This window comes from Eretmochelys imbricata, chromosome 13, assembly GCF_965152235.1.
Source record: "Eretmochelys imbricata isolate rEreImb1 chromosome 13, rEreImb1.hap1, whole genome shotgun sequence".
Lineage (NCBI taxonomy): Eukaryota > Metazoa > Chordata > Testudines > Cheloniidae > Eretmochelys > Eretmochelys imbricata.
Genome location: NC_135584.1, coordinates 42,419,165 through 42,446,843, shown reverse-complemented (window position 1 = coordinate 42,446,843; position 27,679 = coordinate 42,419,165). Strand labels below are relative to the sequence as shown.

At 46.1% G+C, this 27,679-nt stretch overlaps 4 protein-coding genes across 4 annotated transcripts; all 4 read left to right on the top strand.

The window, feature by feature from the left end:
- Positions 1–2,089: 2,089 nt before the first annotated feature.
- On the top strand, positions 2,090–3,031 carry LOC144273520 (olfactory receptor 6E1-like). The gene has a single exon (XM_077832141.1). It carries the CDS (start codon positions 2,090–2,092, stop codon positions 3,029–3,031), a length of 942 nt encoding a protein of 313 aa, XP_077688267.1.
- An 8,645-nt stretch (positions 3,032–11,676) lies between these two features.
- On the top strand, positions 11,677–12,618 carry LOC144273752 (olfactory receptor 6E1-like). The gene has a single exon (XM_077832458.1). It carries the CDS (start codon positions 11,677–11,679, stop codon positions 12,616–12,618), a length of 942 nt encoding a protein of 313 aa, XP_077688584.1.
- Positions 12,619–18,877: 6,259 nt separating this feature from the next.
- LOC144273874 (olfactory receptor 6E1-like) lies at positions 18,878–19,819 on the top strand. The gene has a single exon (XM_077832576.1). The coding sequence runs from the start codon at positions 18,878–18,880 to the stop codon at positions 19,817–19,819; it is 942 nt and encodes a 313-aa protein (XP_077688702.1).
- Positions 19,820–26,044: 6,225 nt separating this feature from the next.
- On the top strand, positions 26,045–26,986 carry LOC144273854 (olfactory receptor 6E1-like). The gene has a single exon (XM_077832546.1). It carries the CDS (start codon positions 26,045–26,047, stop codon positions 26,984–26,986), a length of 942 nt encoding a protein of 313 aa, XP_077688672.1.
- Positions 26,987–27,679: the final 693 nt, after the last annotated feature.

Genomic DNA, 27,679 nt, shown 5'->3' with positions numbered 1-27,679 from the left:
GCCTAGGCCATGCCTGACAGGTGTTTGTCTAACCTGGCATTAGAAACCTCCAATGATGGGGATTCCACAACCTCCTGCAGTAATGTATTCCTGTAGTTAGCTATTCTTGTAGTTAGAAAGTTTTCCCTAACAGTGAACCTAAATCACCCTTTTTGCAGATGCAGCCCACTACTCCTTCTCCTGCATTCAGTGGCTATGGAGAACAATTGATGCCTGTCCTCTTTTCTCATGTTAAAAAGGCCTTTTATCCTTTTTGTGCCACTCTTCTAGATCCTCTCCAATTCGTTCCCATTGTTTTCAGAGTGTGGAATCCAGAAGAGGAGACAGTACTGCTGCTGAAATGCCACCAGGGCAGAGTCAAGCAGGACAATTACCTCCCGTAGCTCACATGCGACCCTCCTGTTAATACACCCCAGACTGATATTAGCCTTTTCTGCAACTGCGTCACCTTGCAGACTCATATCCCATTTGTGATCCACTATACCACCCAGATCCTTTTCAGCAGGACTACCTCTTAGCCAGTTCATCCCCATTTGGCAGATGGGTTTTGATATTTTTCTTCCTAAGTGTAGAATTTTGCACCTGTTTTGATAGAAGTCCATCTTGTTGATTTCAAACCAATTCTCCAATTTGTCAACGTTGTTTTGATTTCTAACCCTGTTCTCCCAAGTGCCAGGAATCTCTCCCAGGTAGGTTTCATCTGCAGATTTTCTTAACAGACTCTCCACTCTGTTATTCCTGCCATTAATGAGAATATTGCATTGTACTGGACCCAGGACAGAGGATTATGGGACCTGACTAAATACTTTCCCCCACTTTGACGCTGAAGCCTGCTGCCTACTTTGTGAGTTTAGCCTTTCAACCAATTTTGCACCCACCTCACAGTCTTTTCACCTGAACCACGTTTCCTTCTTTTGCTTATGAGAATGGCATGTGCAACAGTGGGCAATGGGGGAGGGGTCTCTCGAAAATTACCCTGTTCTGTTCCTTCCCTCTGGGGCCCCTGGCACTGGCTGCTGTCGGGAGACGGGACGCTGGGCTGGATGGACCTTTGGTCTGACCCAGTCTGGCCGTTCTTATGTGTCAGAAGCCTTACTAAAATCAAGATACATCACATCTACAGCTTCCCGACTCTCCACCAGACCAGTAACCATACAAAAGAAGGAAATTAGATTGATTTAGCATGATTTGTTCTTGAGAAATTTGTTAGCTATGATTGAACACCCTAATATCCTCTAGATGCTCACAAGTTGATTATTGAATCATTTGTTGCAGTCTCTTTCTAGGTATAGAAGGTAGGCTGACTGGTCTATAATTCCACAGCTCCTCTTTGTTTGCCCTTTTTAAAGACAGGGACTATTTTGGATTTCATTTTTGACATTGTGATTAAGAAACTAGAATGATACACAGTTACCGTGGCACAGATTAAATGGACTAAAAGGTGGGTACTGAACAGTCTCAAACTGGAATTATGAACATATGGACAATCATCACTGAGCGTGGGTGTTTTTAGTGCGGTCCCACAGGGTTTGATTCTTGGCCCTGTACCTTTTAATATTTGTATCAATGACCTGGAAGAAAACAAACAAACAAACAAAACGTTCACAGTGAGGGTATTTAATCATTGGAAGAACTTTCCCTGCCGTGTGGTGGATTTTCCAGCACTGGCAATTTTAAAAGAACGCTTGGATTTTTTTCTTTAAAAAGCAACACTCTAGTTCTGACAGTAGCTAATTCAGGGAAGTTTCTCGCTCTCTTCTATACAGGAGGTCAGAACAGATGTTCACATTGGTTCCTTCTGGCCTTTTTCATGTATGAAAAATTGAAGTAAAACTTATGAATGTTTAGAAGAAATAATTTTCATTCTCCCTTGCTCTCCAGCTCTCGCTCTCTCTCCAACTAGCAGTAATTGTTTTTAGCTACTCCATCAGGATTGTTTCATTGAGCCTGTGCCTGATAGGCACCCAATTCCCATTGACGAGATTAGTTCTATTTCTTTACAGATTTTTCCTCTCAGCATTCTGTCCCTCTTGTCCAATCGGCTCTGTTTTTGACATGTTTTTAATTTTTTTTTAAAGATGAACCAAGAATGAAGAACCAGACCACAGTGGTGGAATTCATCATCCTGGGACTGTCCAACAACCACCATGTAAACATCATCCTGTCTGTGGTTCTATTAGATGTCTTCCTGTTGACCGTAATGGGAAACATCATTATTGTCACCCTCTACGGGGTGGACCATCGCCTCCAGACGCCCATGTATTTCTTCCTCAGGAACTTCGCTGTCTTAGAAATCTGCTTCACCTCTGTCATCACGCCCAGGTTCCTCTACAGCCTCTTGACAGAGAGAAAATCTATTTCCCTCCCTGGTTGTTTCCTTCAGTTGTTATTGGTCTTCTTCCTGGGTGCCTCTATGTTTTGCCATGAGGCTGTCATGTCCTTTGACCGCTACATGGCTATCTGCCATCCCTTGCGTTACGGCACCATCATGAATGGCAGGGTCTGCTTCCAGCTCGTGCTGAGCTGCTGGGTGATGAGTTTTCTTATAACGGTTCCCCCAACATTTATGGTTGTGCTGTTACCGTTCTGTGGCCCCAATGTCATAAACCACTTCTACTGTGACACAGCCGTGTTGCTCCAACTCTCCTGTGTGGACACGGGGCATCTTGAGGTCATGAAATTTTTTTCAGCAACAGTTATCTTTCTTGGTACTTTAACAGTCACTATAGTTTCCTATGGCTGCATCATCTCCACTATCATGCGCATCCCGTCCACCACAGGAAGGAAAAAGGCCTTTTCCACCTGCTCCGCTCACCTCCTGGTTGTTGTGATTTTGTACAGTAGCTCCATCTTCAGGTACCTCCGACCAGGACAGCGGGGTGTGCAGGACTTTGACAAAGTTGTGTCCTTGCTGTACTGTGTGGTGGTCCCTCTCTTTAACCCCTACATCTACGCTCTCCGCAATGAACAAATGAAAGAGGCCCTGAAGGATGCCTGTGGCAGAATATCTAAGTGTCTGAGATTCTCATGAAAATGCCAAACCGCAAAGACACAGGATGGATGTGAATTTGGCTGGTCAATGACTTTATGCCAGGCATCCCACTGGTCTTGGTGGGTCAGGAGTAGTACAGAGACACGGAGAGAGAAATTCATCCCTATTTTCATAGATTGTAAGGCCAGACCTGTAAGGTCTGTAAGGTGAATTCTGATCTCCTGGTAACACAGGCCTTAGTCTTCCACCCATTTAGTTCTGCTTTGAACCTAGTAACACCTGTCTGTTGAAAGCGTGTCTTCCAGTGCGGCATCCAGTCTTGATTGGAAGACTTCAAGAGTTGGAGAAATCCAACATTTCCTTGGTAGCTTTTTCCCAAAATAAAAATTTTTGAGTCATTCTTACTAAAATGAATAAAAAAAGAAAAGAAAATTCAGTTTGCTTGGATCTCAAGGATATATATTTAATGTCTAGCTGAATTTTGAGTTAAAATATCATTTAAAAATAAAAAAGGAAAGCATTTCTTTTCAAAAACGTTGAAATAAAATGTTCTGAATTTCGCACATTGCTTTACACGCTCTATTTTCAGCCAAAGCTATTTTCCGAATTAACTCTAAATCCTTTTAGTTGACCTGGAACTGCATTTTTTTACAGAATAAATAAATCTTTTAAAAAATTTCTACCAGCTCTGTTTTTAATTTCAATTTGTTTGGCTTTAACATCCTGCCAATCGTTCTTGTTCTGCCTTTCTCTGCTAAAGGCACTTCTTCTGTAAACGGGATAGGGTAACACTGCTCTGCACCTCTCACAGGAGGGATGACTGACTCCTCAGAGTCTAATACAGGGACATAGTTGCTAAGACCTGGGCAGATCCTTCGGTAGAGCCCCCTCCAGCCAAGACATCGCCAGCTTCCTGAGCGGTTCCCTGGACGGCGAATTCGGCCGAGATGGGGGCGACATCGCTTCGCTGTGGTCCCGCGCCCGCAACGCCACGCGCCGCCTGGGGAAGCGCATCGGCTGCTGCTGGGAGTGGTGTGAGGAGCGTCAGGAGCTGGGTGTCCTGGTGCCACAGATCAGGTCCGAGGGCAACACCATCGTCACCCCGAGCGCCAGGGGCCTGCTGGAAAGGACCCTGAAGGCAGCCACCCACTCGCTGTACGTAGAAGCCCTGAAACGCAAGCCGGACCAGGGAAAAGCCTTCGAACTGACCAGCAAGTGGGACGCCAGCAACCACTTCCTCGCCGGGGGCGGCTTCACCCGCTTCGCCGACTGGCGGTTCATCCACCGCGCCCGGCTCAACTGTGTCCCGCTCAACGGAGCCGTCCGCCACGGGAACCGAGACAAGCGTTGCAGGAAGTGCGACTACTCCAACGAGACCTTGCCCCACGTCCTGTGCAGCTGCAAGCCCCACTCCAGAGCCTGGCAACTGCGCCACAACGCCATCCAGAACCGCCTGGTGAAAGCCATCTCACCCAGCCTGGGGGAGGTCGCTGTGAACTGCGCCATCCCCGGTACCGACAGCCCGCTACGACCCGACGTGGTTGTCACCAACGAAACCCAGAAAAAGATCATCCTAGTTGACATTACGGTCCCTTTCGAGAACAGGACCCCGGCCTTCCGAGAAGCTCGAGCTCGGAAACTGGAAAAATACGCCCCTCTGGCCGACACCCTGAGAACAAAGGGCTACGAGGTGCAGCTGGACGCCCTGGTGGTCGGAGCCCTGGGCGCCTGGGACCCCTGCAACGAGCGTGTGCTGCGGACCTGCGGGATCGGTAGACGCTACGCATGGCTCATGCGACGCCTCATGGTCTCGGACACCATCCGATGGTCCAGGGACATCTACATCGAGCACATCTCCGGCCACCGACAGTACCAGGAGGAGTGAGCCGGTACGACACTGTGCACACACTGTGGGAAAGAGACTGAGAGGCCTTCCCCATCGGACCGTATGAACTGGAACCGTAAGCCCGCTGAACATTAAACCCCACCAAATGAGGGTAGACCCATCCCCACCCCCATATTCCCTCGCTATACCCAGCATACTGAACGTAGCTGTTGTGTGGATAACTTACCCCATATCTCGATGCCTGTACTCTGACCGGTTAAACTTTCCCCCGGTCGGGGAATTTGCAGATTATTATGTGATCCTTGCTCCACCAGCTCCTAAATCGAATTTTGCACCCCTTGATAATCTGTACCTTATCCCCCGACAACCAGAATCTCCTATGCTTGAACTCTGTACCGTTCCTTATTTCAACATTATCTCAAATAAAATTATTAAATCTGTTTTTACCTCATCTCTCGTACCTGTCTTGGTCTGTTTGTTTCCACCATTTACCTGTCATGCTTTGTCTTTACGTGTCATTATTAGTAGCACTATGTTTCTTGTAACTCTTAGATACTTCAGCTGAGATCATCACCCGTTTCCACTGGGCATTAGATAGACCAAAACTAAGCAAGCAACCTTGCTGAACATAGAGTTTATAATCTAAAGACTAGAGATGTATATTCGGGAGAGATGTTTGGTTTCCTCTTTGATTTTGCAAAGGGCTAGATTCAAAGGCGCAAGTGGAGGGGAGAGGACAATCTGGATCCACTGTAATTGTTCTGGCTTCAGTGAAGCCAGATTTTCCTAGCTTGTCATTTTGACAATCTCACCACAGCCTTCGTAAGCCTCCGCTAAGTCATCGCGGGGCAGGGACAGTTCGGTGCTTTGAGCATTGGCCTGCTAAACCCAGGGTTGTGAGCTCAATCCTTGAGAGGGTCATTTAGGGATCTGGGGCAAAAATTGGGGATTGGTCCTGGTTTGAGCAGGGGGTTGGATGAGATGACTCCTGAGGTCCCTTCCAGCCCTGGTATTCTATGATCCCCTTTTGCATCAAACATGAGCCACTTTTCTTCAGTTACTTTCCCTCCTTGGTTTATTCCCACCCTTCCAGTCATCACTCATACACTATTCCTACATTGACTCCATCCTCTAGTTGGCCAATGATGACAACCAACATCATCCACTTTAAATGTTCCAAGAAGAACTTTCATACTTTTCTCCCTGCTACCCTTCATGATTGGGAAGAACGTCGGCAAACAGCTGCTAAGTACCTCATTGACCTCCGTCAAACTTCCCTGTGCTAATGTCCCTAGCAAAGGAACCTGACAACACTTTGAAGGTGTTTTGCTTAGAGCACTGTCCATCACGCAGACCAATTCGATCTCATTGGTTCCTGAGGCTCCCCTCTTTTTTCACCTCTTGTCTCTTGTGTTATACTATGTATCCTCTTTTGGGCTGGGACCATGGCTTTGGTCTATGTTTGTACAGTGCCTGGCACACTGGGATCATGGTTTACGACTGGCACTCTTTGGGATGGCCACACTACACGTTATAGATAATACAAAACCATAAGTGAGTAGGAATGTTTCTAGAGACATCAGTGGGGACAAGATGTCACTTTTGTTGTTCAGTTGGAATTCACCTTCAATGAAACTTGAAGCCATAACTCCCCTTCATGCTTTGGGGAATCACCCTTGTACCCATGCAGAAAATTTCCCCTTTAGAAGTGACTGAAAGGAGGGAAATGAACTGCTAATCTCCCGCATGAGGCTCAATCACAAGGTATGGGTGTGAGGAACATGGTTACTCTTGTTATTTTGCAAGGACACAAAGAACATTGTATGATGTGGTGTGTTAGAATAATAAAGCCTGATGTTCTAAATATGCTTCATTCTCCTGGGACACCTTCAACTGCATTCCATGGCCAACTGGTCCTCTGGGGGTTGGGTCATTCTGAAGACTTGGATTTGACATATCCAAAATATCCGTGCTGATGATCTGTGCTTAATTATTCCACCATTACTTTGAGGAGTTATTTTCTGTGCAATAGCCCCCGTATGAACACAGAGAAAGGATGTTCTTATGGTTAAGAAACTAGCATGTCTCTCAGATAAGCTGGTTTGAACCCCACATCCTACTGAAATTTAGTGGGTGATGAGTGACTTAGTTCTTTCTAAAACCCAGGTTTCCCACTCCATGTCTCAGGTCCCCGTCTCAGAAACGGGGCTAAAAGCTAATCATCCATCTCTGTAGTGTGAGGTTTTCAAACCCACTTCTGTCAGAATGAAGGTATTTAGGCGCCTAATGGGATTTCCCCTGCGCACCAAAGACGTATTGATCTCAATTGGATTTAGGTGCCTGGATGCTTTTAAAAATCCCACTAGGTGCCTGTGTACCTTGAAGTATCTGGCCCTAAGTGGCTTGGCCAAGGGCGAGGAGAGGGTCTCTGGCCGAGCTTGGGATTCGCCACGGATTTCCGGAGTCGTATTCTCGCCGCAGGAGCGTCACTCCTAGCGCTGCCCGACCTTTCCGCATCGTTTCCTTGTCTTGCCACGAAAACACAGGAGATGGAAACGGTGACCCAGCCCTTTGGACTCTCCCTGGGGAAAAGGGAAACAACACAAAACCCTTCCGAAGGGATTTCTCAGAGTGTTGTCGGCGAAGCCCTTTGCCTAATGGGTCTCAGGGGTCCCGGCCAGGAACCAGAGACGAGAACCCCAGAGGCTCCAACCAGCGCAGGTGGGAACTGGGAAGGGCGGGGATGCGCCGCGGGCAGTGGTCACCCACGTGTACCCCTGTATTTCTCCTACGCAGAGCGCCATAAATGGACAGCCCGAAAGTGGAGAATCTCGACTCAGCAGCTTCAGGATTAGTGGGATCATTTTGGTTCTTGTTCGGGGTCTTTCTAAGGTCTCCGTCAGCACAGGGTGTGAGGGCGAGGGCCCAGCGTACGGCGGCGGGGGTGGGATTTGGAAGTGAAGAGCTCGCTGGGTGGTCGCACTGCTTTCTTCTGTGGCATGAGGTGGAAACGCCGGTGAGGATCCCGCTGCCATTCTGGAGCGTGGCACGGGGAGCGTGGCGCGGGTGGGGTCCTAGGCTGGAGCTGGGGGTGGACAAAGGGTTAGGAGATTTTTACAGGCTCTGAGTCTCTGAGGTGTGCTTTCACCTTAGCAGACACAATGCAACGGCCATTATTCTGGGAATCCCCATCCAGGGATGTGTTTAATTCGGGAAATTCCAGATTTCTTTCGTTGTCTTGGTCAAGGGGTATCCGGGAGCCCAAAACCCGTTGTAAAATAAATCCACAAACCCAAGCTCATAGCTGGCATGGCTTATTGCCAAATGGGCACCTCGGAGGAATAAGTTCCCTCAAACTGCTGGAGAAATACTGTTGAAAAAGCCGCGCTATTGAGAGAGGGAGGGTTTGGAGAGACGCACCCGGGACCCTGTTTGAGAAACGCCAGGGAGCTTGTGCAGGTGTTTGCGATGCGCACAGAAGCCCTCCCCCGGGTGAATATTTGTGTGCTCGCTCTCCATGTCTCCAACTCAGGAAGTTCCTCTGTACCGGCAGCTTCGCAGCGTGACTCCAAACCACGCTGGAGCCTACGGGAAGCTCTCTACTGACTTTGGGGAAGTTTGGACCAGACCCTGAAGGTCTAAACTGGGTGATCCAACGGCTATAACGGACTCGATCCGTGTAGAAGTAGATGAGAGGCAAAGAATTAATCCCAATCAGCATGGGCTTATGACAAATAGATCCTGTCAAATTAACCTGATATCTTTTTTGTTGTTGACATCACAAGTGTGGTTGATAAAGGTAATAATGTTGATGCCCTCTGCTTAGCCTTCTGTAAAGCATTTGAGGTGGAACAAATGGGACAGACTCTCAGAAATATAGGGTTGGAAGGGACCTTGAGCGCTCATCTAGTCCATCCCCAGAGCTGAAGCAGGACTGTTACGAATTATACCTCACAGGTCATGCACACAAACTGCTGTGAATTATACCCGATAGGTCCCGCACAAGAACTGCGGTGAATTATACCCGATATGTCACACACAGTTTGAGTCTAGGCTGAGGCACATGAACAAAGTCCACAACTGCAGAGTTCCCAAAGATACTAAGTTTATTACACTTGAGGGTGGTACCCCCCCTGCTAATCAGGAGGGGACCCCGAATGCAGGTTATACAGAGATTATAGACCTTTTAGCAAAGCATGTTGCCCTCGTGCATCGGAAACATTAGCCAATAGTCAAACCCTTCCCTTATCTACCACCTATCTCTGTTAAGTGCATCCCCCCCTGCTAAACCATTACTTCAACTACACAACATGGTCCTAAAACAGTGCACCAGTAGCCTTTCTTATCGGGATGGGAGGCTCGCATCAAGGCCAGGAGGCAGGGAGTTAGGAACAGACAAAGAACAGAAACCAGGAGTCGAGACAGGCTGGAAACAAGGGGAGTGGGGGTTTGACAGGAATACAGTATCTAAGGAACACTCCTCCTGGTGCATGATGTGTTTGCTTTTCGACAATGGTGGGCCCCAAGCCAAAATGGAGTCACATATGCACATATGCTAACTTTTCCTTAACCAGGACTAAGTAAGCCTAGGCTATGCCTGACAGGTGTTTGTCTAACCTGGCATTAGAAACCTCCAATGACGGAGATTCCACAACCTCCTGCAGTAATGTATTCCTGTAGTTAGCTATTCTTGTCGTTAGAAAGTTTTCCCTTACAGTGAACCTAAATCACCCTTTTTGCAGATGCAGCCCACTATTCCTTCTCCTGCATTCAGTGGCTATGGAGAACAATTGATGCCTGTCCTCTTTTCTCATGTTAAAAAGGCCTTTTATCCTTTTTGTGTCACTCTTCTAGATCCTCTCCAATTAGTTCCCATTGTTTTCAGAGTGTGGAATCCAGAAGAGGAGACAGTACTGCTGCTGAAATGCCACCAGGGCAGAGTCAAGCAGGACAATTACCTCCCGTAGCTCACATGCGACCCTCCTGTTAATACACCCCAGACTGATATGAGCCTTTTCTGCAACTGCGTCACCTTGCAGACTCATATCCCAAAGTCTGCTGCAGTTTCCACGGTATGCATCTGATGAAGTGAGCTGTAGCTCACGAAAGCTCATGCTCAAATAAATTGGTTAGTCTCTAAGGTGCCACAACGACTCCTTTTCTTTTTGCGAATACAGACTAACACGGCTGTTACTCTGAAACCTGTCATATCCCATTTGTGATCCACTATACCACCCAGATGCTTTTCAGCAGGACTACCTCTTAGCCAGTTCATCCCCATTTGGCAGATGGGTTTTGATATTTTTCTTCCTAAGTGTAGAATTTTGCACCTGTTTTGATAGAAGTCCATCTTGTTGATTTCAAACCAATTCTCCAATTTGTCAAGGTTGTTTTGATTTCTAACCCTGTTCTCCCAAGTGCCAGGAATCTCTCCCAGGTAGGTTTCATCGGCAGATTTTCTAAACAGACTCTCCACTCTGTTATTCCTGCCATTAATGAGAATATTGCATTGTACTGGACCCAGGACAGAGGATTATGGGACCTGACTAAATACTTTCCCGCACTTTGACGCTGAAGCCTGCTGCCTACTTTGTGAGTTTAGCCTTTCAACCAATTTTGCACCCACCTCACAGTCTTTTCACCTGAACCACGTTTCCTTCTTTTGCTTATGAGAATGGCATGTGCAACAGTGGGCAATGGGGGAGGGGTCTCTCGAAAATTGCCCTGTTCTGTTCCTTCCCTCTGGGGCCCCTGGCACCGGCCGCTGTCGGGAGACGGGACGCTGGGCTGGATGGACCTTTGGTCTGACCCAGTCTGGCCGTTCTTATGTGTCAGAAGCCTTACTAAAATCAAGATACATCACATCTACAGCTTCCCGACTCTCCACCAGACCAGTAACCATACAAAAGAAGGAAATTAGTTTGATTTAGCATGATTCGTTCTTGAGAAATTTGTTAGCTATGATTGAACACCCTAATATCCTCTAGATGCTCACAACTTGATTATTGAATCATTTGTTGCCGTATCTTTCTAGGTATAGAAGGTAGGCTGACTGGTCTATAATTCCACAGCTCCTCTTTGTTTGCCTTTTTTAAAGACAGGGACTATTTTGGATTTCATTTTTGACATTGTGATTAAGAAACTAGAATAATACACAATTACCGTGACCCACAGATTAAATGGACTAAAAGGTGGGTACTGAACAGTCTCAAACTGGAATTATGAACATATGGAGAATCATCACTGAGCATGGGTGTTTTTAGTGCGGTCCCACAGGGTTTGATTCTTGGCCCTGTACCTTTTAATATTTGTATCAATGACCTGGAAGAAAACAAACAAACAAACAAAACGTTCACAGTGAGGGTATTTAATCATTGGAAGAACTTTCCCTGCCGTGTGGTGGATTTTCCAGCACTGGCAATTTTAAAAGAACGCTTGGATTTTTTTCTTTAAAAAGCAACACTCTAGTTCTGACAGTAGCTAATTCAGGGAAGTTTCTCGCTCTCTTCTATACAGGAGGTCAGAACAGATGTTCACATTGGTTCCTTCTGGCCTTTTTCATGTATGAAAAATTGAAGTAAAACTTATGAATGTTTAGAAGAAATAATTTTCATTCTCCCTTGCTCTCCAGCTCTCGCTCTCTCTCCAACTAGCAGTAATTGTTTTCAGTTACTCCATCAGGATTGTTTCATTGAGCCTGTGCCTGATAGGCACCCAATTCCCATTGACGAGATTAGTTCTATTTCTTTACAGATTTTTCCTCTCAGCATTCTGTCCCTCTTGTCTAATCGGCTCTGTTTTTGACATGTTTTTAATTTTTTTTAAAGATGAACCAAGAATGAAGAACCAGACCACAGTGGTGGAATTCATCATCCTGGGACTGTCCAACAACCACCACGTAAACATCGTCCTGTCTGTGGTTCTATTAGATGTCTTCCTGTTGACCGTAATGGGAAACATCATTATTGTCACCCTCTACCGGGTGGACCATCGCCTCCAGACGCCCATGTATTTCTTCCTCAGGAACTTCGCTGTCTTAGAAATCTGCTTCACCTCTGTCATCACGCCCAGGTTCCTCTACAGCCTCTTGACAGAGAGAAAATCTATTTCCCTCCCTGGTTGTTTCCTTCAGTTGTTATTGGTCTTCTTCCTGGGTGCCTCTATGTTTTGCCATGAGGCTGTCATGTCCTTTGACCGCTACATGGCTATCTGCCATCCCTTGCGTTACGGCACCATCATGAATGGCAGGGTCTGCTTCCAGCTCGTGCTGAGCTGCTGCGTGATGAGTTTTCTTATAACGGTTCCCCCAACATTTATGGTTGTGCTGTTACCGTTCTGTGGCCCCAATGTCATAAACCACTTCTACTGTGACACAGCCGTGTTGCTCCAACTCTCCTGCGTGGACACGGGGCATCTTGAGGTCATGATATTTTTTTTAGCAACAGTTATCTTACTTGGTACTTTAACAGTCACTATAGTTTCCTATGGCTGCATCATCTCCACTATCATGCGCATCCCGTCCACCACAGGAAGGAAAAGGGTCTTTTCCACCTGCTCCGCTCACCTCCTGGTTGTCGTGATATTGTACAGTAGCTCCATCTTCAGGTACCTCCGGCCAGGACAGCGGGGTGTGCAGGACTTTGACAAAGTTGTGTCCTTGCTGTACTGTGTGGTGGTCCCTCTCTTTAACCCCTACATCTACGCTCTCCGCAATGAACAAATGAAAGAGGCCCTGAAGGATGCCTGTGGCAGAATTTCTAAGTGTCTGAGATTCTCATGAAAATGCCAAACCGCAAAGACACAGGATGGATGTGAACTTGGCTGGTCAATGACTTCATGCCAGGCATCCCACTGGTCTTGGTGGGTCAGAGGCAGTACAGAGACACAGAGAGAGAAATTCATCCCTATCTTCATAGATTGTAAGGCCAGACCTGTAAGGTCTGTAAGGTGAATTCTGATCTCCTGGTAAAAAAGGCCTTAGTCTTCCACCCAGTTAGTTCTGCTTTGAACCTAGTAACACCTGTCTGTTGAAAGAGTGTCTTCCAGAGCGGCATCCAGTCTTGATTGGAAGATTTCAAGAGCTGGAGAAATCCAACATTTCCTTGGTAGCTTTTTCCCAAAATAAAAATTTTTGAGTCATTCTTACTAAAATGAAAAAAAAAAAAAAGAAAGAAAATTCAGTTTGCTTGGATCTAAAGGATATATATTTAATGTCTAGCTAAATTTTGAGATAAAATATCATTTAAAAATAAAAAAGGAAAGCATTTCTTTTCAAAAACATTGAAATAAAATGTTCTGAATTTTGCACATTGCTTTACACGCTCTATTTTCAGCCAAAGCTATTTTCCGAATTCACTCTAAATCCTTTTAGTTGACCTGGAACTGCATTTTTTTACAGAATAAATAAATCTTTTAAAAAATTTCTACCAGCTCTGTTTTTAATTTCAATTTGTTTGGCTTTAACATCCTGCCAATCGTTCTTGTTCTGCCTTTCTCTGCTAAAGGCACTTCTTCTGTAAACGGGGTAGGGTAACACTGCTCTGCACCTCCCACAGGAGGGATGACTGACTCCTCAGAGTCTAATACAGGTACATAGTTGCTAAGACCTGGGCAGATCCTGGTTATAGTATTTACCTCATCTCCCGTACCAGTCTTGGTCTGTTTGTTTCCACCATTTACCTGTCATGCTTTGTCTTTACGTGTCATTATTAGTAGCACTATGTTTCTTGTAACTCTTAGATACTTCAGCTGAGATCATCACCCATTTCCACTGGGCATTAGATAGACCAAAACTAAGCAAGCAACCTTGCTGAACATAGAGTTTATAATCTAAAGACTAGAGATATATATTCGGGAGAGATGTTTGGTGTCCTCTTTGATTTTGCAAAGGGCTAGATTCAAAGGCGCAAGTGGAGGGGAGAGGACAATCTGGATCCACTGTAATTGTTCTGGCTTCAGTGAAGCCAGATTTTCCTAGCTTGTCATTTTGACAATCTCACCACAGCCTTTGTAAGCCTCCACTGAGTCATCGCGGGGCAGGGACAGCTCAGTGCTTTGAGCATTGGCCTGCTAAACCCAGGGTTGTGAGCTCAATCCTTGAGAGGGTCATTTAGGGATCTGGGGCAAAAATTGGGGATTGGTCCTGGTTTGAGCAGGGGGTTGGACCAGATGACTCCTGAGGTCCCTTCCAGCCCTGGTATTCTATGATCCCCTTTTGCATCAAACATGAGCCACTTTTCTTCAGTTACTTTCCCTCCTTGGTTTATTCCCACCCTTCCAGTCATCACTCACACACTATTCCTACATTGACTCCATCCTCCAGTTGGCCAATGATGACAACCAACATCATCCACTTTAAATGTTCAAAGAAGAACTTTCATACTTTTCTCCCTGCTACCCTTCATGATTGGGAAGAACGTCGGCAAACAGCTGCTAAGTACCTCATTGACCTCCGTCAAACTTCCCTGTGCTAATGTCCCTAGCAAAGGAACCTGACAACACTTTGAAGGTGTTTTGCTTAGAGCACTGTCCATCACGCAGACCAATACGATCTCATTGGTTCCTGAGGCTCCCCTTATTCCCACCTACTGTCTCTTTAGAGTCAGGTTTTCAAATCCACTTACTCTGGAATGAAGGTATTTAGGCGCCTAAGGGGATTTCCCCTGAGCACCAAAAACGTATTGATCTCAATTGGATTTAGGTGCCTGGATGCTTTTATCAATCCCACTAGGTGCCTGTGTACCTTGAAGTATCTGGCCCTAAGTGGCTTGGCCAAGGGCGAGGAGAGGGTCTCTGGCCGAGCTTGGGATTCGCCACGGATTTCCGGAGTCGTATTCTCACCGCAGGAGCGTCACTCCTAGCGCTGCCCGACCTTTCCGCATCGTTTCCTTGTCTTGCCACGAAAACACAGGAGATGGAAACGGTGACCCAGCCCTTTGGACTCTCCCTGGGGAAAAGGGAAACAACACAAAACCCTTCCGAAGGGATTTCTCAGAGTGTTGTCGGCGAAGCCCTTTGTCTAATGGGTCTCAGGGGTCCCAGCCAGGAACCAGAGACGAGAACCCCAGAGGCTCCAACCAGCGCAGGTGGGAACTGGGAAGGGCGGGGATGCGCCGCGGGCAGTGGTCACCCACGTGTACCCCTGTATTTCTCCTACGCAGAGCGCCATAAATGGACAGCCCGAAAGTGGAGAATCTCGACTCAGCAGCTTCAGGATTAGTGGGATCATTTTGGTTCTTGTTCGGGGTCTTTCTAAGGTCTCCGTCAGCACAGGGTGTGAGGGCGAGGGCCCAGCGTACGGCGGCGGGGGTGGGATTTGGAAGTGAAGAGCTCGCTGGGTGGTCGCACTGCTTTCTTCTGTGGCATGAGATGGAAACGCCGGTGAGGATCCCGCTGCCATTCTGGAGCGTCTCACGGGGAGCGTGGCGCGGGTGGGGTCCTAGGCTGGAGCTGAGGGCGGACAAAGGGTTAGGAGATTTTTACAGGCTCTGAGTCTCTGAGGTTTGCTTTCACCTTAGCAGACACAATGCCACGGCCATTATTCTGGGAATCCCCATCCAGGGATGTGTTTAATTCGGGAAATTCTAGATTTCTTTCGTTGTCTTGGTCAAGGGGTATCCGGGAGCCCAAAACCCGTTGTAAAATAAATCCACAAACCCAAGCTCATAGCTGGCATGGCTTATTGCCAAATGGGCACCTCGGAGGAATAAGCTCCCTCAAACTGCTGGAGAAATACTGTTGAAAAAGCCGCGCTATTGAGAGAGGGAGGGTTTGGAGAGATGCACCCGGGACCCTGTTTGAGAAACGCCAGGGAGCTTGTGCAGGTGTTTGCGATGCGCACAGAAGCCCTCCCCCGGGTGAATATTTGTGTGCTCGCTCTCCATGTCTCCAACTCAGGAAGTTCCTCTGCACCGGCAGCTTCGCAGCGTGACTCCAAACCGCGCTGGAGCCTACGGGAAGCTCTCTACTGACTTTGGGGAAGTTTGGACCAGACCCTGAAGGTCTAAGCTGGGTGATCCAACGGCTATAACGGACTCGATCCGTGTAGAAGTAGATGAGAGGCAAAGAATTAATCCCAATCAGCATGTGCTTATGACAAATAGATCCTGTCAAATTAACCTGATATCTTTTTTGTTGTTGACATCACAAGTGTGGTTGATAAAGGTAATAATGTTGATGCCCTCTGCTTAGCCTTCTGTAAAGCATTTGAGGTGGAACAAATGGGACAGACTCTCAGAAATATAGGGTTGGAAGGGACCTTGAGCGCTCATCTAGTCCATCCCCAGAGCTGAAGCAGGACTGTTACGAATTATACCTCACAGGTCTCGGGCACACAAACTGCTGCGAATTATACCCGATAGGTCCCGCACAAGAACTGCGGTGAATTATACCCGATATGTCACACACAGTTTGAGTCTAGGCTGAGGCACATGAACAAAGTCCACAACTGCAGAGTTCCCAAAGATACTAAGTTTATTACACTTGAGGGTGGTGCCCCCCCTGCTAATCAGGAGGGGACCCCGAATGCAGGTTATACAGAGATTATAGACCTTTTAGCAAAGCATGTTGCCCTCGTGCATCGGAAACCTGAGCCAATAGTCAAACCCTTCCCTTATCTACCACCTATCTCTGTTAAGTGCATCCCCCCCTGCTAAACCATTACTTCAACTACACAACATGGTCCTAAAACAGTGCACCAGTAGCCTTTCTTATCGGGATGGGAGGCTCGCATCAAGGCCAGGAGGCAGGGAGTTAGGAACAGACAAAGAACAGAAACCAGGAGTCGAGACAGGCTGGAAACAAGGGGAGTGGGGGTTTGACAGGAATACAGTATCTGAGGAACACTCCTCCTGGTGCATGATGTGTTTCCTTTTCGACAATGGTGGGCCCCAAACCAAAATGGAGTCACATAGGCACATATGCTAACTTTTCCTTAACCAGGACTAAGTAAGCCTAGGCTATGCCTGACAGGTGTTTGTCTAACCTGGCATTAGAAACCTCCAATGATGGAGATTCCACAACCTCCTGCAGTAATGTATTCCTGTAATTAGCTATTCTTGTCGTTAGAAAGTTTTCCCTAACGGTGAACCTAAATCACCCTTTTTGCAGATGCAGCCCACTACTCCTTCTCCTGCATTCAGTGGCTATGGAGAACAATTGATGCCTGTCCTCTTTTCTCATGTTAAAAAGGCCTTTTATCCTTTTTGTGTCACTCTTCTAGATCCTCTCCAATTAGTTCCCATTGTTTTCAGAGTGTGGAATCCAGAAGAGGAGACAGTACTGCTGCTGAAATGCCACCAGGGCAGAGTCAAGCAGGACAATTACCTCCCGTAGCTCACATGCGACCCTCCTGTTAATACACCCCAGACTGATATGAGCCTTTTCTGCAACTGCGTCACCTTGCAGACTCATATCCCATTTGTGATCCACTATACCACCCAGATCCTTTGCAGCAGGACTACCTCTTAGCCAGTTCATCCCCATTTGGCAGATGGGTTTTGATATTTTTCTTCCTAAGTGTAGAATTTTGCACCTGTTTTGATTGAAGTCCATCTTGTTGATTTCAAACCAATTCTCTAATTTGTCAAGGTTGTTTTGATTTCTAACCCTGTTCTCCCAAGTGCCAGGAATCTCTCCCAGGTAGGTTTCATCGGCAGATTTTCTAAACAGACTCTCCACTCTGTTATTCCTGCCATTAATGAGAATATTGCATTGTACTGGACCCAGGACAGAGGATTATGGGACCTGACTAAATACTTTCCCCCACTTTGACGCTGAAGCCTGCTGCCTACTTTGTGAGTTTAGCCTTTCAACCAATTTTGCACCCACCTCACAGTCGTTTCACCTGAACCACGTTTCCTTCTTTTGCTTATGAGAATGGCATGTGCAACAGTGGGCAATGGGGGAGGGGTCTCTCAAAAATTGCCCTGTTCTGTTCCTTCCCTCTGGGGCCCCTGGCACCGGCCGCTGTCGAGAGATGGGACGCTGGGCTGGATGGACCTTTGGTCTGACCCAGTCTGGCCGTTCTTATGTGTCAGAAGCCTTACTAAAATCAAGATACATCACATCTACAGCTTCCCGACTCTCCACCAGACCAGTAACCATACAAAAGAAGGAAATTAGTTTGATTTAGCATGATTTGTTCTTGAGAAATTTGTTAGCTATGATTGAACACCCTAATATCCTCTAGATGCTCACAACTTGATTATTGAATCATTTGTTGCCGTATCTTTCTAGGTATAGAAGGTAGGCTGACTGGTCTATAATTCCACAGCTCCTCTTTGTTTGCCCTTTTTAAAGACAGGGACTATTTTGGATTTCATTTTTGACATTGTGATTAAGAAACTAGAATGATACACAGTTACCATGGCAAAGATTAAATGGACTAAAAGGTGGGTACTGAACAGTCTCAAACTGGAATTATGAACATATGGAGAATCATCACTGAGCGTGGGTGTTTTTAGTGCGGTCCCACAGGGTTTGATTCTTGGCCCTGTACCTTTTAATATTTGTATCAATGACCTGGAAGAAAACAAACAAACAAACAAAACGTTCACAGTGAGGGTATTTAATCATTGGAAGAACTTTCCCTGCCGTGTGGTGGATTTTCCAGCACTGGCAATTTTAAAAGAACGCTTGGATTTTTTTCTTTAAAAAGCAACACTCTAGTTCTGACAGTAGCTAATTCAGGGAAGTTTCTCGCTCTCTTCTATACAGGAGGTCAGAACAGATGTTCACATTGGCTCCTTCTGGCCTTTTTCATGTATGAAAAATTGAAGTAAAACTTATGAATGTTTAGAAGAAATAATTTTCATTCTCCCTTGCTCTCCAGCTCTCGCTCTCTCTCCAACTAGCAGTAATTGTTTTTAGCTACTCCATCAGGATTGTTTCATTGAGCCTGTGCCTGATAGGCACCCAATTCCCATTGACGAGATTAGTTCTATTTCTTTACAGATTTTTCCTCTCAGCATTCTGTCCCTCTTGTCCAATCGGCTCTGTTTTTGACATGTTTTTAATTTTTTTTTAAAGATGAACCAAGAATGAAGAACCAGACCACAGTGGTGGAATTCATCATCCTGGGACTGTCCAACAACCACCACGTAAACATCATCCTGTCTGTGGTTCTATTAGATGTCTTCCTGTTGACCGTAATGGGAAACATCATTATTGTCACCCTCTACGGGGTGGACCATCGCCTCCAGACGCCCATGTATTTCTTCCTCAGGAACTTCGCTGTATTAGAAATCTGCTTCACCTCTGTCATCACGCCCAGGTTCTTCTACAGCCTCTTGACAGAGAGAAAATCTATTTCCCTCCCTGGTTGTTTCCTTCAGTTGTTATTGGTCTTCTTCCTGGGTGCCTCTATGTTTTGCCATGAGGCTGTCATGTCCTTTGACCGCTACATGGCTATCTGCCATCCCTTGCGTTACGGCACCATCATGAATGGCAGGGTCTGCTTCCAGCTAGTGCTGAGCTGCTGGGTGATGAGTTTTCTTATAACGGTTCCCCCAGCATTTATGGTTGTGCTGTTACCGTTCTGTGGCCCCAATGTCATAAACCACTTCTACTGTGACACACCCGTGTTGCTCCAACTCTCCTGCGTGGATACGGGGCATCTTGAGGTCATGATATTTTTTTCAGCAACAGTTATCTTACTTGGTACTTTAACAGTCACTATAGTTTCCTATGGCTGCATCATCTCCACTATCATGCGCATCCCGTCCACCACAGGAAGGAAAAAGGTCTTTTCCACCTGCTCCGCTCACCTCCTGGTTGTTGTGATATTGTACAGTAGCTCCATCTTCAGGTACCTCCGACCAGGACAGCGGGGTGTGCAGGACTTTGACAAAGTTGTGTCCTTGCTGTACTGTGTGGTGGTCCCTCTCTTTAACCCCTACATCTACGCTCTCCGCAATGAACAAATGAAAGAGGCCCTGAAGGATGCCTGTGGCAGAATTTCTAAGTGTCTGAGATTCTCATGAAAATGCCAAACCGCAAAGACACAGGATGGATGTGAACGTGGCTGGTCAATGACTTCATGCCAGGCATCCCACTGGTCTTGGTGGGTCAGAGGCAGTACAGAGACACAGAGAGAGAAATTCATCCCTATCTTCATAGATTGTAAGGCCAGACCTGTAAGGTCTGTAAGGTGAATTCTGATCTCCTGGTAGAAAAAAGGCCTTAGTCTTCCACCCAGTTAGTTCTGCTTTGAACCTAGTAACACCTGTCTGTTGAAAGCGTATCTTCCAGAGCGGCATCCAGTCTTGATTGGAAGACTTCAAGAGTTGGAGAAATCCAACATTTCCTTGGTAGCTTTTTCCCAAAATAAAAATTTTTGAGTCATTCTTACTAAAATGAAAAAAAAAAAAGAAAGAAAATTCAGTTTGCTTGGATCTCAAGGATATATATTTAATGTCTAGCTAAATTTTGAGATAAAATATCATTTAAAAATAAAAAAGGAAAGCATTTCTTTTCAAAAACGTTGAAAGAAAATGTTCTGAATTTTGCACATTGCTTTACACGCTCTATTTTCAGCCAAAGCTATTTTCCGAATTCACTCTAAATCCTTTTAGTTGACCTGGAACTGCATTTTTTTACAGAATAAATAAATCTTTTAAAAAATTTCTACCAGCTCTGTTTTTAATTTCAATTTGTTTGGCTTTAACATCCTGCCAATCGTTCTTGTTCTGCCTTTCTCTGCTAAAGGCACTTCTTCTGTAAACGGGGTAGGGTAACACTGCTCTGCACCTCCCACAGGAGGGATGACTGACTCCTCAGAGTCTAATACAGGGACATAGTTGCTAAGAACTGGGCAGATCCTGGTTATAGTATTTACCTCATCTCCCGTACCTGTCTTGGTCTGTTTGTTTCCACCATTTACCTGTCATGCTTTGTCTTTACGTGTCATTATTAGTAGCACTATGTTTCTTGTTACTCTTAGATACTTCAGCTGAGATCATCACCCGTTTCCACTGGGCATTAGATAGACCAAAACTAAGCAAGCAACCTTGCTGAACATAGAGTTTATAATCTAAAGACTAGAGATGTATATTCGGGAGAGATGTTTGGTTTCCTCTTTGATTTTGCAAAGGGCTAGATTCAAAGGCGCAAGTGGAGGGGAGAGGACAATCTGGATCCACTGTAATTGTTCTGGCTTCAGTGAAGCCAGATTTTCCTAGCTTGTCATTTTGACAATCTCACCACAGCCTTCGTAAGCCTCCACTGAGTCATCGCGGGGCAGGGACAGCTCAGTGCTTTGAGCATTGGCCTGCTAAACCCAGGGTTGTGAGCTCAATCCTTGAGAGGGTCATTTAGGGATCTGGGGCAAAAATTGGGGATTGGTCCTGGTTTGAGCAGGGGGTTGGACCAGATGACTCCTGAGGTCCCTTCCAGCCCTGGTATTCTATGATCCCCTTTTGCATCAAACATGAGCCACTTTTCTTCAGTTACTTTCCCTCCTTGGTTTATTCCCACCCTTCCAGTCATCACTCATACACTATTCCTACATTGACTCCATCCTCCAGTTGGCCAATGATGACAACCAACATCATCCACTTTAAATGTTCCAAGAAGAACTTTCATACTTTTCTCCCTGCTACCCTTCATGATTGGGAAGAACGTCGGCAAACAGCTGCTAAGTACCTCATTGACCTCCGTCAAACTTCCCTGTGCTAATGTCCCTAGCAAAGGAACCTGACAACACTTTGAAGGTGTTTTGCTTAGAGCACTGTCCATCACGCAGACCAATACGATCTCATTGGTTCCTGAGGCTCCCCTTTTTCCCACCTACTGTCTCTTTAGAGTCAGGTTTTCAAATCCACTTACTCTGGAATGAAGGTATTTAGGCGCCTAAGGGGATTTCCCCTGAGCACCAAAAACGTATTGATCTCAATTGGATTTAGGTGCCTGGATGCTTTTAAAAATCCCACTAGGTGCCTATGTACCTTGAAGTATCTGGCCCTAAGTGGCTTGGCCAAGGGCGAGGAGAGGGTCTCTGGCCGAGCTTGGGATTCGCCACGGATTTCCGGAGTCGTATTCTCACCGCAGGAGCGTCACTCCTAGCGCTGCCCGACCTTTCTGCATCGTTTCCTTGTCTTGCCACGAAAACACAGGAGATGGAAACGGTGACCCAGCCCTTTGGACTCTCCCTGGGGAAAAGGGAAACAACACAAAACCCTTCCGAAGGGATTTCTCAGAGTGTTGTCGGCGAAGCCCTTTGTCTAATGGGTCTCAGGGGTCCCAGCCAGGAACCAGAGATGAGAACCCCAGAGGCTCCAACCAGCGCAGGTGGGAACTGGGAAGGGCGGGGATGCGCCGCGGGCAGTGGTCACCCACGTGTACCCCTGTATTTCTCCTACGCAGAGCGCCATAAATGGACAGCCCGAAAGTGGAGAATCTCGGCTCAGCAGCTTCAGGATTAGTGGGATCATTTTGGTTCTTGTTCGGGGTCTTTCTAAGGTCTCCGTCAGCACAGGGTGTGAGGGCGAGAGCCCAGCGTACGGCGGCGGGGGTGGGATTTGGAAGTGAAGAGCTCGCTGGGTGGTCGCACTGCTTTCTTCTGTGGCATGAGATGGAAACGCCGGTGAGGATCCCGCTGCCATTCTGGAGCGTCTCACGGGGAGCGTGGCGCGGGTGGGGTCCTAGGCTGGAGCTGAGGGCGGACAAAGGGTTAGGAGATTTTTACAGGCTCTGAGTCTCTGAGGTTTGCTTTCACCTTAGCAGACACAATGCCACGGCCATTATTCTGGGAATCCCCATCCAGGGATGTGTTTAATTCGGGAAATTCTAGATTTCTTTCGTTGTCTTGGTCAAGGGGTATCCGGGAGCCCAAAACCCATTGTAAAATAAATCCACAAACCCAAGCTCATAGCTGGCATGGCTTATTGCCAAATGGGCACCTCGGAGGAATAAGCTCCCTCAAACTGCTGGAGAAATACTGTTGAAAAAGCCGCGCTATTGAGAGAGGGAGGGTTTGGAGAGACGCACCCGGGACCCTGTTTGAGAAACGCCAGGGAGCTTGTGCAGGTGTTTGCGATGCGCACAGAAGCCCTCCCCCGGGTGAATATTTGTGTGCTCGCTCTCCATGTCTCCAACTCAGGAAGTTCCTCTGCACCGGCAGCTTCGCAGCGTGACTCCAAACCACGCTGGAGCCTACGGGAAGCTCTCTACTGACTTTGGGGAAGTTTGGACCAGACCCTGAAGGTCTAAGCTGGGTGATCCAACGGCTATAACGGACTCGATCCGTGTAGAAGCAGATGAGAGGCAAAGAATTAATCCCAATCAGCATGGGCTCATGACAAATCGATCCTGTCAAATTAACCTGATATCTTTTTTGTTGTTGACATCACAAGTGTGGTTGATAAAGGTAATAATGTTGATGTCCTCTGCTTAGCCTTCTGTAAAGCATTTGAGGTGGAACAAATGAGACAGACTCTCAGAAATATAGGGTTGGAAGGGACCTTGAGCGCTCATCTAGTCCATCCCCAGAGCTGAAGCAGGACTGTTACGAATTATACCTCACAGGTCACGGGCACACAAACTGCTGCGAATTATACCCGATAGGTCACACACAGTTTGAGTCTAGGCTGAGGCACATGAACAAAGTCCACAACTGCAGAGTTCCTAAAGATACTAAGTTTATTACGCTTGAATGTGGTGCCCCCCCTGCTAATCAGGAGGGGACCCCGAATGCAGGTTATACAGAGATTATATACCTTTTAGCAAAGCATGTTGCCCTTGTGCATCGGAAACCTTAGCCAATAGTCAAACCCTTCCCTTATCTACCACCTATCCCTGTTAAGTGCATCCCCCCGTGCTAAACCATTACTTCAACTACACAACATGGTCCTAAAACAGTGCACCAGTAGCCTTTCTTATCGGGATGGGAGGCTCGCATCAAGGCCAGGAGGCAGGGAGTTAGGAACAGACAAAGAACAGAAACCAGGAGTCGAGACAGGCTGGAAACAAGGGGAGCGGGGGTTTGACAGGAATACAGTATCTGAGGAACACTCCTCCTGGTGCATGATGTGTTTGCTTTTTGACAATGGTGGGCCCCAAACCAAAATGGAGTCACATATGCACATATGCTAACTTTTCCTTAACCAGGACTAAGTAAGCCTAGGCCATGCCTGACAGGTGTTTGTCTAACCTGGCATTAGAAACCTCCAATGATGGAGATTCCACAACCTCCTGCAGTAATGTATTCCTGTAATTAGCTATTCTTGTAGTTAGAAAGTTTTCCCTAACAGTGAACCTAAATCACCCTTTATGCAGATGCAGCCCACTACTCCTTCTCCTGCATTCAGTGGCTATGGAGAACAATTGATGCCTGTCCTCTTTTCTCATGTTAAAAAGGCCTTTTATCCTTTTTGTGTCACTCTTCTAGATCCTCTCCAATTCGTTCCCATTGTTTTCAGAGTGTGGAATCCAGAAGAGGAGACAGTACTGCTGCTGAAATGCCACCAGGGCAGAGTCAAGCAGGACAATTACCTCCCGTAGCTCACATGCGACCCTCCTGTTAATACACCCCAGACTGATATGAGCCTTTTCTGCAACTGCGTCACCTTGCAGACTCATATCCCATTTGTGATCCACTATACCACCCAGATCCTTTTCAGCAGGACTACCTCTTAGCCAGTTCATCCCCATTTGGCAGATGGGTTTTGATATTTTTCTTCCTAAGTGTAGAATTTTGCACCTGTTTTGATTGAAGTCCATCTTGTTGATTTCAGACCAATTCTCCAATTTGTCAAGGTTGTTTTGTTTTCTAACCCTGTTCTCCCAAGTGCCAGGAATCTCTCCCAGGTAGGTTTCATCGGCAGATTTTCTAAACAGACTCTCCACTCTGTTATTCCTGCCATTAATGAGAATATTGCATTGTACTGGACCCAGGGCAGAGGATTATGGGACCGGACTAAATACTTTCCCCCACTTTGACGCTGAAGCCTGCTGCCTACTTTGTGAGTTTAGCCTTTCAACCAATTTTGCACCCACCTCACAGTCGTTTCACCTGAACCACGTTTCCTTCTTTTGCTTATGAGAATGGCATGTGCAACAGTGGGCAATGGGGGAGGTGTCTCTCGAAAATTGCCCTGTTCTGTTCCTTCCCTCTGGGGCCCCTGGCACTGGCCGCTGTCGGGAGCCGGGACACTGGGCTGGATGGACCTTTGGTCTGACCCAGTCTGGCCGTTCTTATGTGTCAGAAGCCTTACTAAAATCAAGATACATCACATCTACAGCTTCCCGACTCTCCACCAGACCAGTAACCATACAAAAGAAGGAAATTAGTTTGATTTAGCATGATTTGTTCTTGAGAAATTTGTTAGCTATGATTGAACACCCTAATATCCTCTAGATGCTCACAAGTTGATTATTGAATCATTTGTTGCAGTCTCTTTCTAGGTATAGAAGGTAGGCTGACTGGTCTATAATTCCACAGCTCCTCTTTGTTTGCCCTTTTTAAAGACAGGGACTATTTTGGATTTCATTTTTGACATTGTGATTAAGAAACTAGAATGATACACAGTTACCATGGCACAGATTAAATGGACTAAAAGGTGGGTACTGAACAGTCTCAAACTGGAATTATGGACATATGGAGAATCATCACTGAGCGTGGGTGTTTTTAGTGCGGTCCCACAGGGTTTGATTCTTGGCCCTGTACCTTTTAATATTTGTATCAATGACCTGGAAGAAAACAAACAAACAAACAAACAAAACTTTCACAGTGAGGGTATTTAATCATTGGAAGAACTTTCCCTGCCGTGTGGTGGATTTTCCAGCACTGGCAATTTTAAAAGAACGCTTGGATTTTTTTCTTTAAAAAGCAACACTCTAGTTCTGACAGTAGCTAATTCAGGGAAGTTTCTCACTCTCTTCTATACAGGAGGTCAGAACAGATGTTCACATTGGTTCCTTCTGGCCTTTTTCATGTATGAAAAATTGAAGTAAAACTTACGAATGTTTAGAAGAAATAATTTTCATTCTCCCTTGCTCTCCAGCTCTCGCTCTCTCTCCAACTAGCAGTAATTGTTTTCAGTTACTCCATCAGGATTGTTTCATTGAGCCTGTGCCTGATAGGCACCCAATTCCCATTGACGAGATTAGTTCTATTTCTTTACAGATTTTTCCTCTCAGCATTCTGTCCCTCTTGTCCAATCGGCTCTGTTTTTGACATGTTTTTAATTTTTTTTAAAGATGAACCAAGAATGAAGAACCAGACCACAGTGGTGGAATTCATCATCCTGGGACTGTCCAACAACCACCATGTAAACATCATCCTGTCTGTGGTTCTATTAGATGTCTTCCTGTTGACCGTAATGGGAAACATCATTATTGTCACCCTCTACCGGGTGGACCATCGCCTCCAGATGCCCATGTATTTCTTCCTCAGGAACTTCGCTGTCTTAGAAATCTGCTTCACCTCTGTCATCACGCCCAGGTTCCTCTACAGCCTCTTGACAGAGAGAAAATCTATTTCCCTCCCTGGTTGTTTCCTTCAGTTGTTATTGGTCTTCTTCCTGGGTGCCTCTATGTTTTGCCATGAGGCTGTCATGTCCTTTGACCGCTACATGGCTATCTGCCATCCCTTGCGTTACGGCACCATCATGAATGGCAGGGTCTGCTTCCAGCTAGTGCTGAGCTGCTGGGTGATGAGTTTTCTTATAACGGTTCCCCCAACATTTATGGTTGTGCTGTTACCGTTCTGTGGCCCCAATGTCATAAACCACTTCTACTGTGACACAGCCATGTTGCTCCAACTCTCCTGCGTGGACACGGGGCATCTTGAGGTCATGAGATTTTTTTTAGCAACAGTTATCTTACTTGGTACTTTAACAGTCACTATAGTTTCCTATGGCTGCATCATCTCCACTATCATGCGCATCCCATCCACCACAGGAAGAAAAAAGGTCTTTTCCACCTGCTCCGCTCACCTCCTGGTTGTTGTGATATTGTACAGTAGCTCCACCTTCAGGTACCTCCGACCAGGACAGCGGGGTGTGCAGGACTTTGACAAAGTTGTGTCCTTGCTGTACTGTGTGGTGGTCCCTCTCTTTAACCCCTACATCTACGCTCTCCGCAATGAACAAATGAAAGAGGCCCTGAAGGATGCCTGTGGCAGAATTTCTAAGTGTCTGAGATTCTCATGAAAATGCCAAACCGCAAAGACACAGGATGGATGTGAACGTGGCTGGTCAATGACTTCATGCCAGGCATCCCACTGGTCTTGGTGGGTCAGAGGCAGTACAGAGACACAGAGAGAGAAATTCATCCCTATCTTCATAGATTGTAAGGCCAGACCTGTAAGGTGAATTCTGATCTCCTGGTAAAAAAGGCCTTAGTCTTCCACCCAGTTAGTTCTGCTTTGAACCTAGTAACACCTGTCTGTTGAAAGCGTGTCTTCCAGAGCGGCATCCAGTCTTGATTGGAAGACTTCAAGAGTTGGAGAAATCCAACATTACCTTGGTAGCTTTTTCCCAAAATAAAAATTTTTGAGTCATTCTTACTAAAATGAAAAAAAAAAAAAAAAAGAAAGAAAATTCAGTTTGCTTGGATCTAAAGGATATATATTTAATGTCTAGCTAAATTTTGAGATAAAATATCATTTCAAAATAAAAAAGGAAAGCATTTCTTTTCAAAAACTTTAAAAGAAAATGTTCTGAATTTTGCACTTTTCTTTACATGCTCTATTTTCAGCCAAAGCTATTTTCCGAATTCACTCTAAATCCTTTTAGTTGACCTGGAACTGCATTTTTTTACAGAATAAATAAATCTTTTAAAAAATTTCTACCAGCTCTGTTTTTAATTTCAATTTGTTTGGCTTTAACATCCTGCCAATCGTT

What these genes read in the sequence shown, in the direction of transcription:
- LOC144273520 (XM_077832141.1), top strand. Translation starts at nt 2,090, where the DNA reads ATGAAGAACCAGACCACAGTGGTGGAATTCATCATCCTGGGACTGTCC.
- LOC144273854 (XM_077832546.1), top strand. Translation starts at nt 26,045, where the DNA reads ATGAAGAACCAGACCACAGTGGTGGAATTCATCATCCTGGGACTGTCC.
- LOC144273752 (XM_077832458.1), top strand. Translation starts at nt 11,677, where the DNA reads ATGAAGAACCAGACCACAGTGGTGGAATTCATCATCCTGGGACTGTCC.
- LOC144273874 (XM_077832576.1), top strand. Translation starts at nt 18,878, where the DNA reads ATGAAGAACCAGACCACAGTGGTGGAATTCATCATCCTGGGACTGTCC.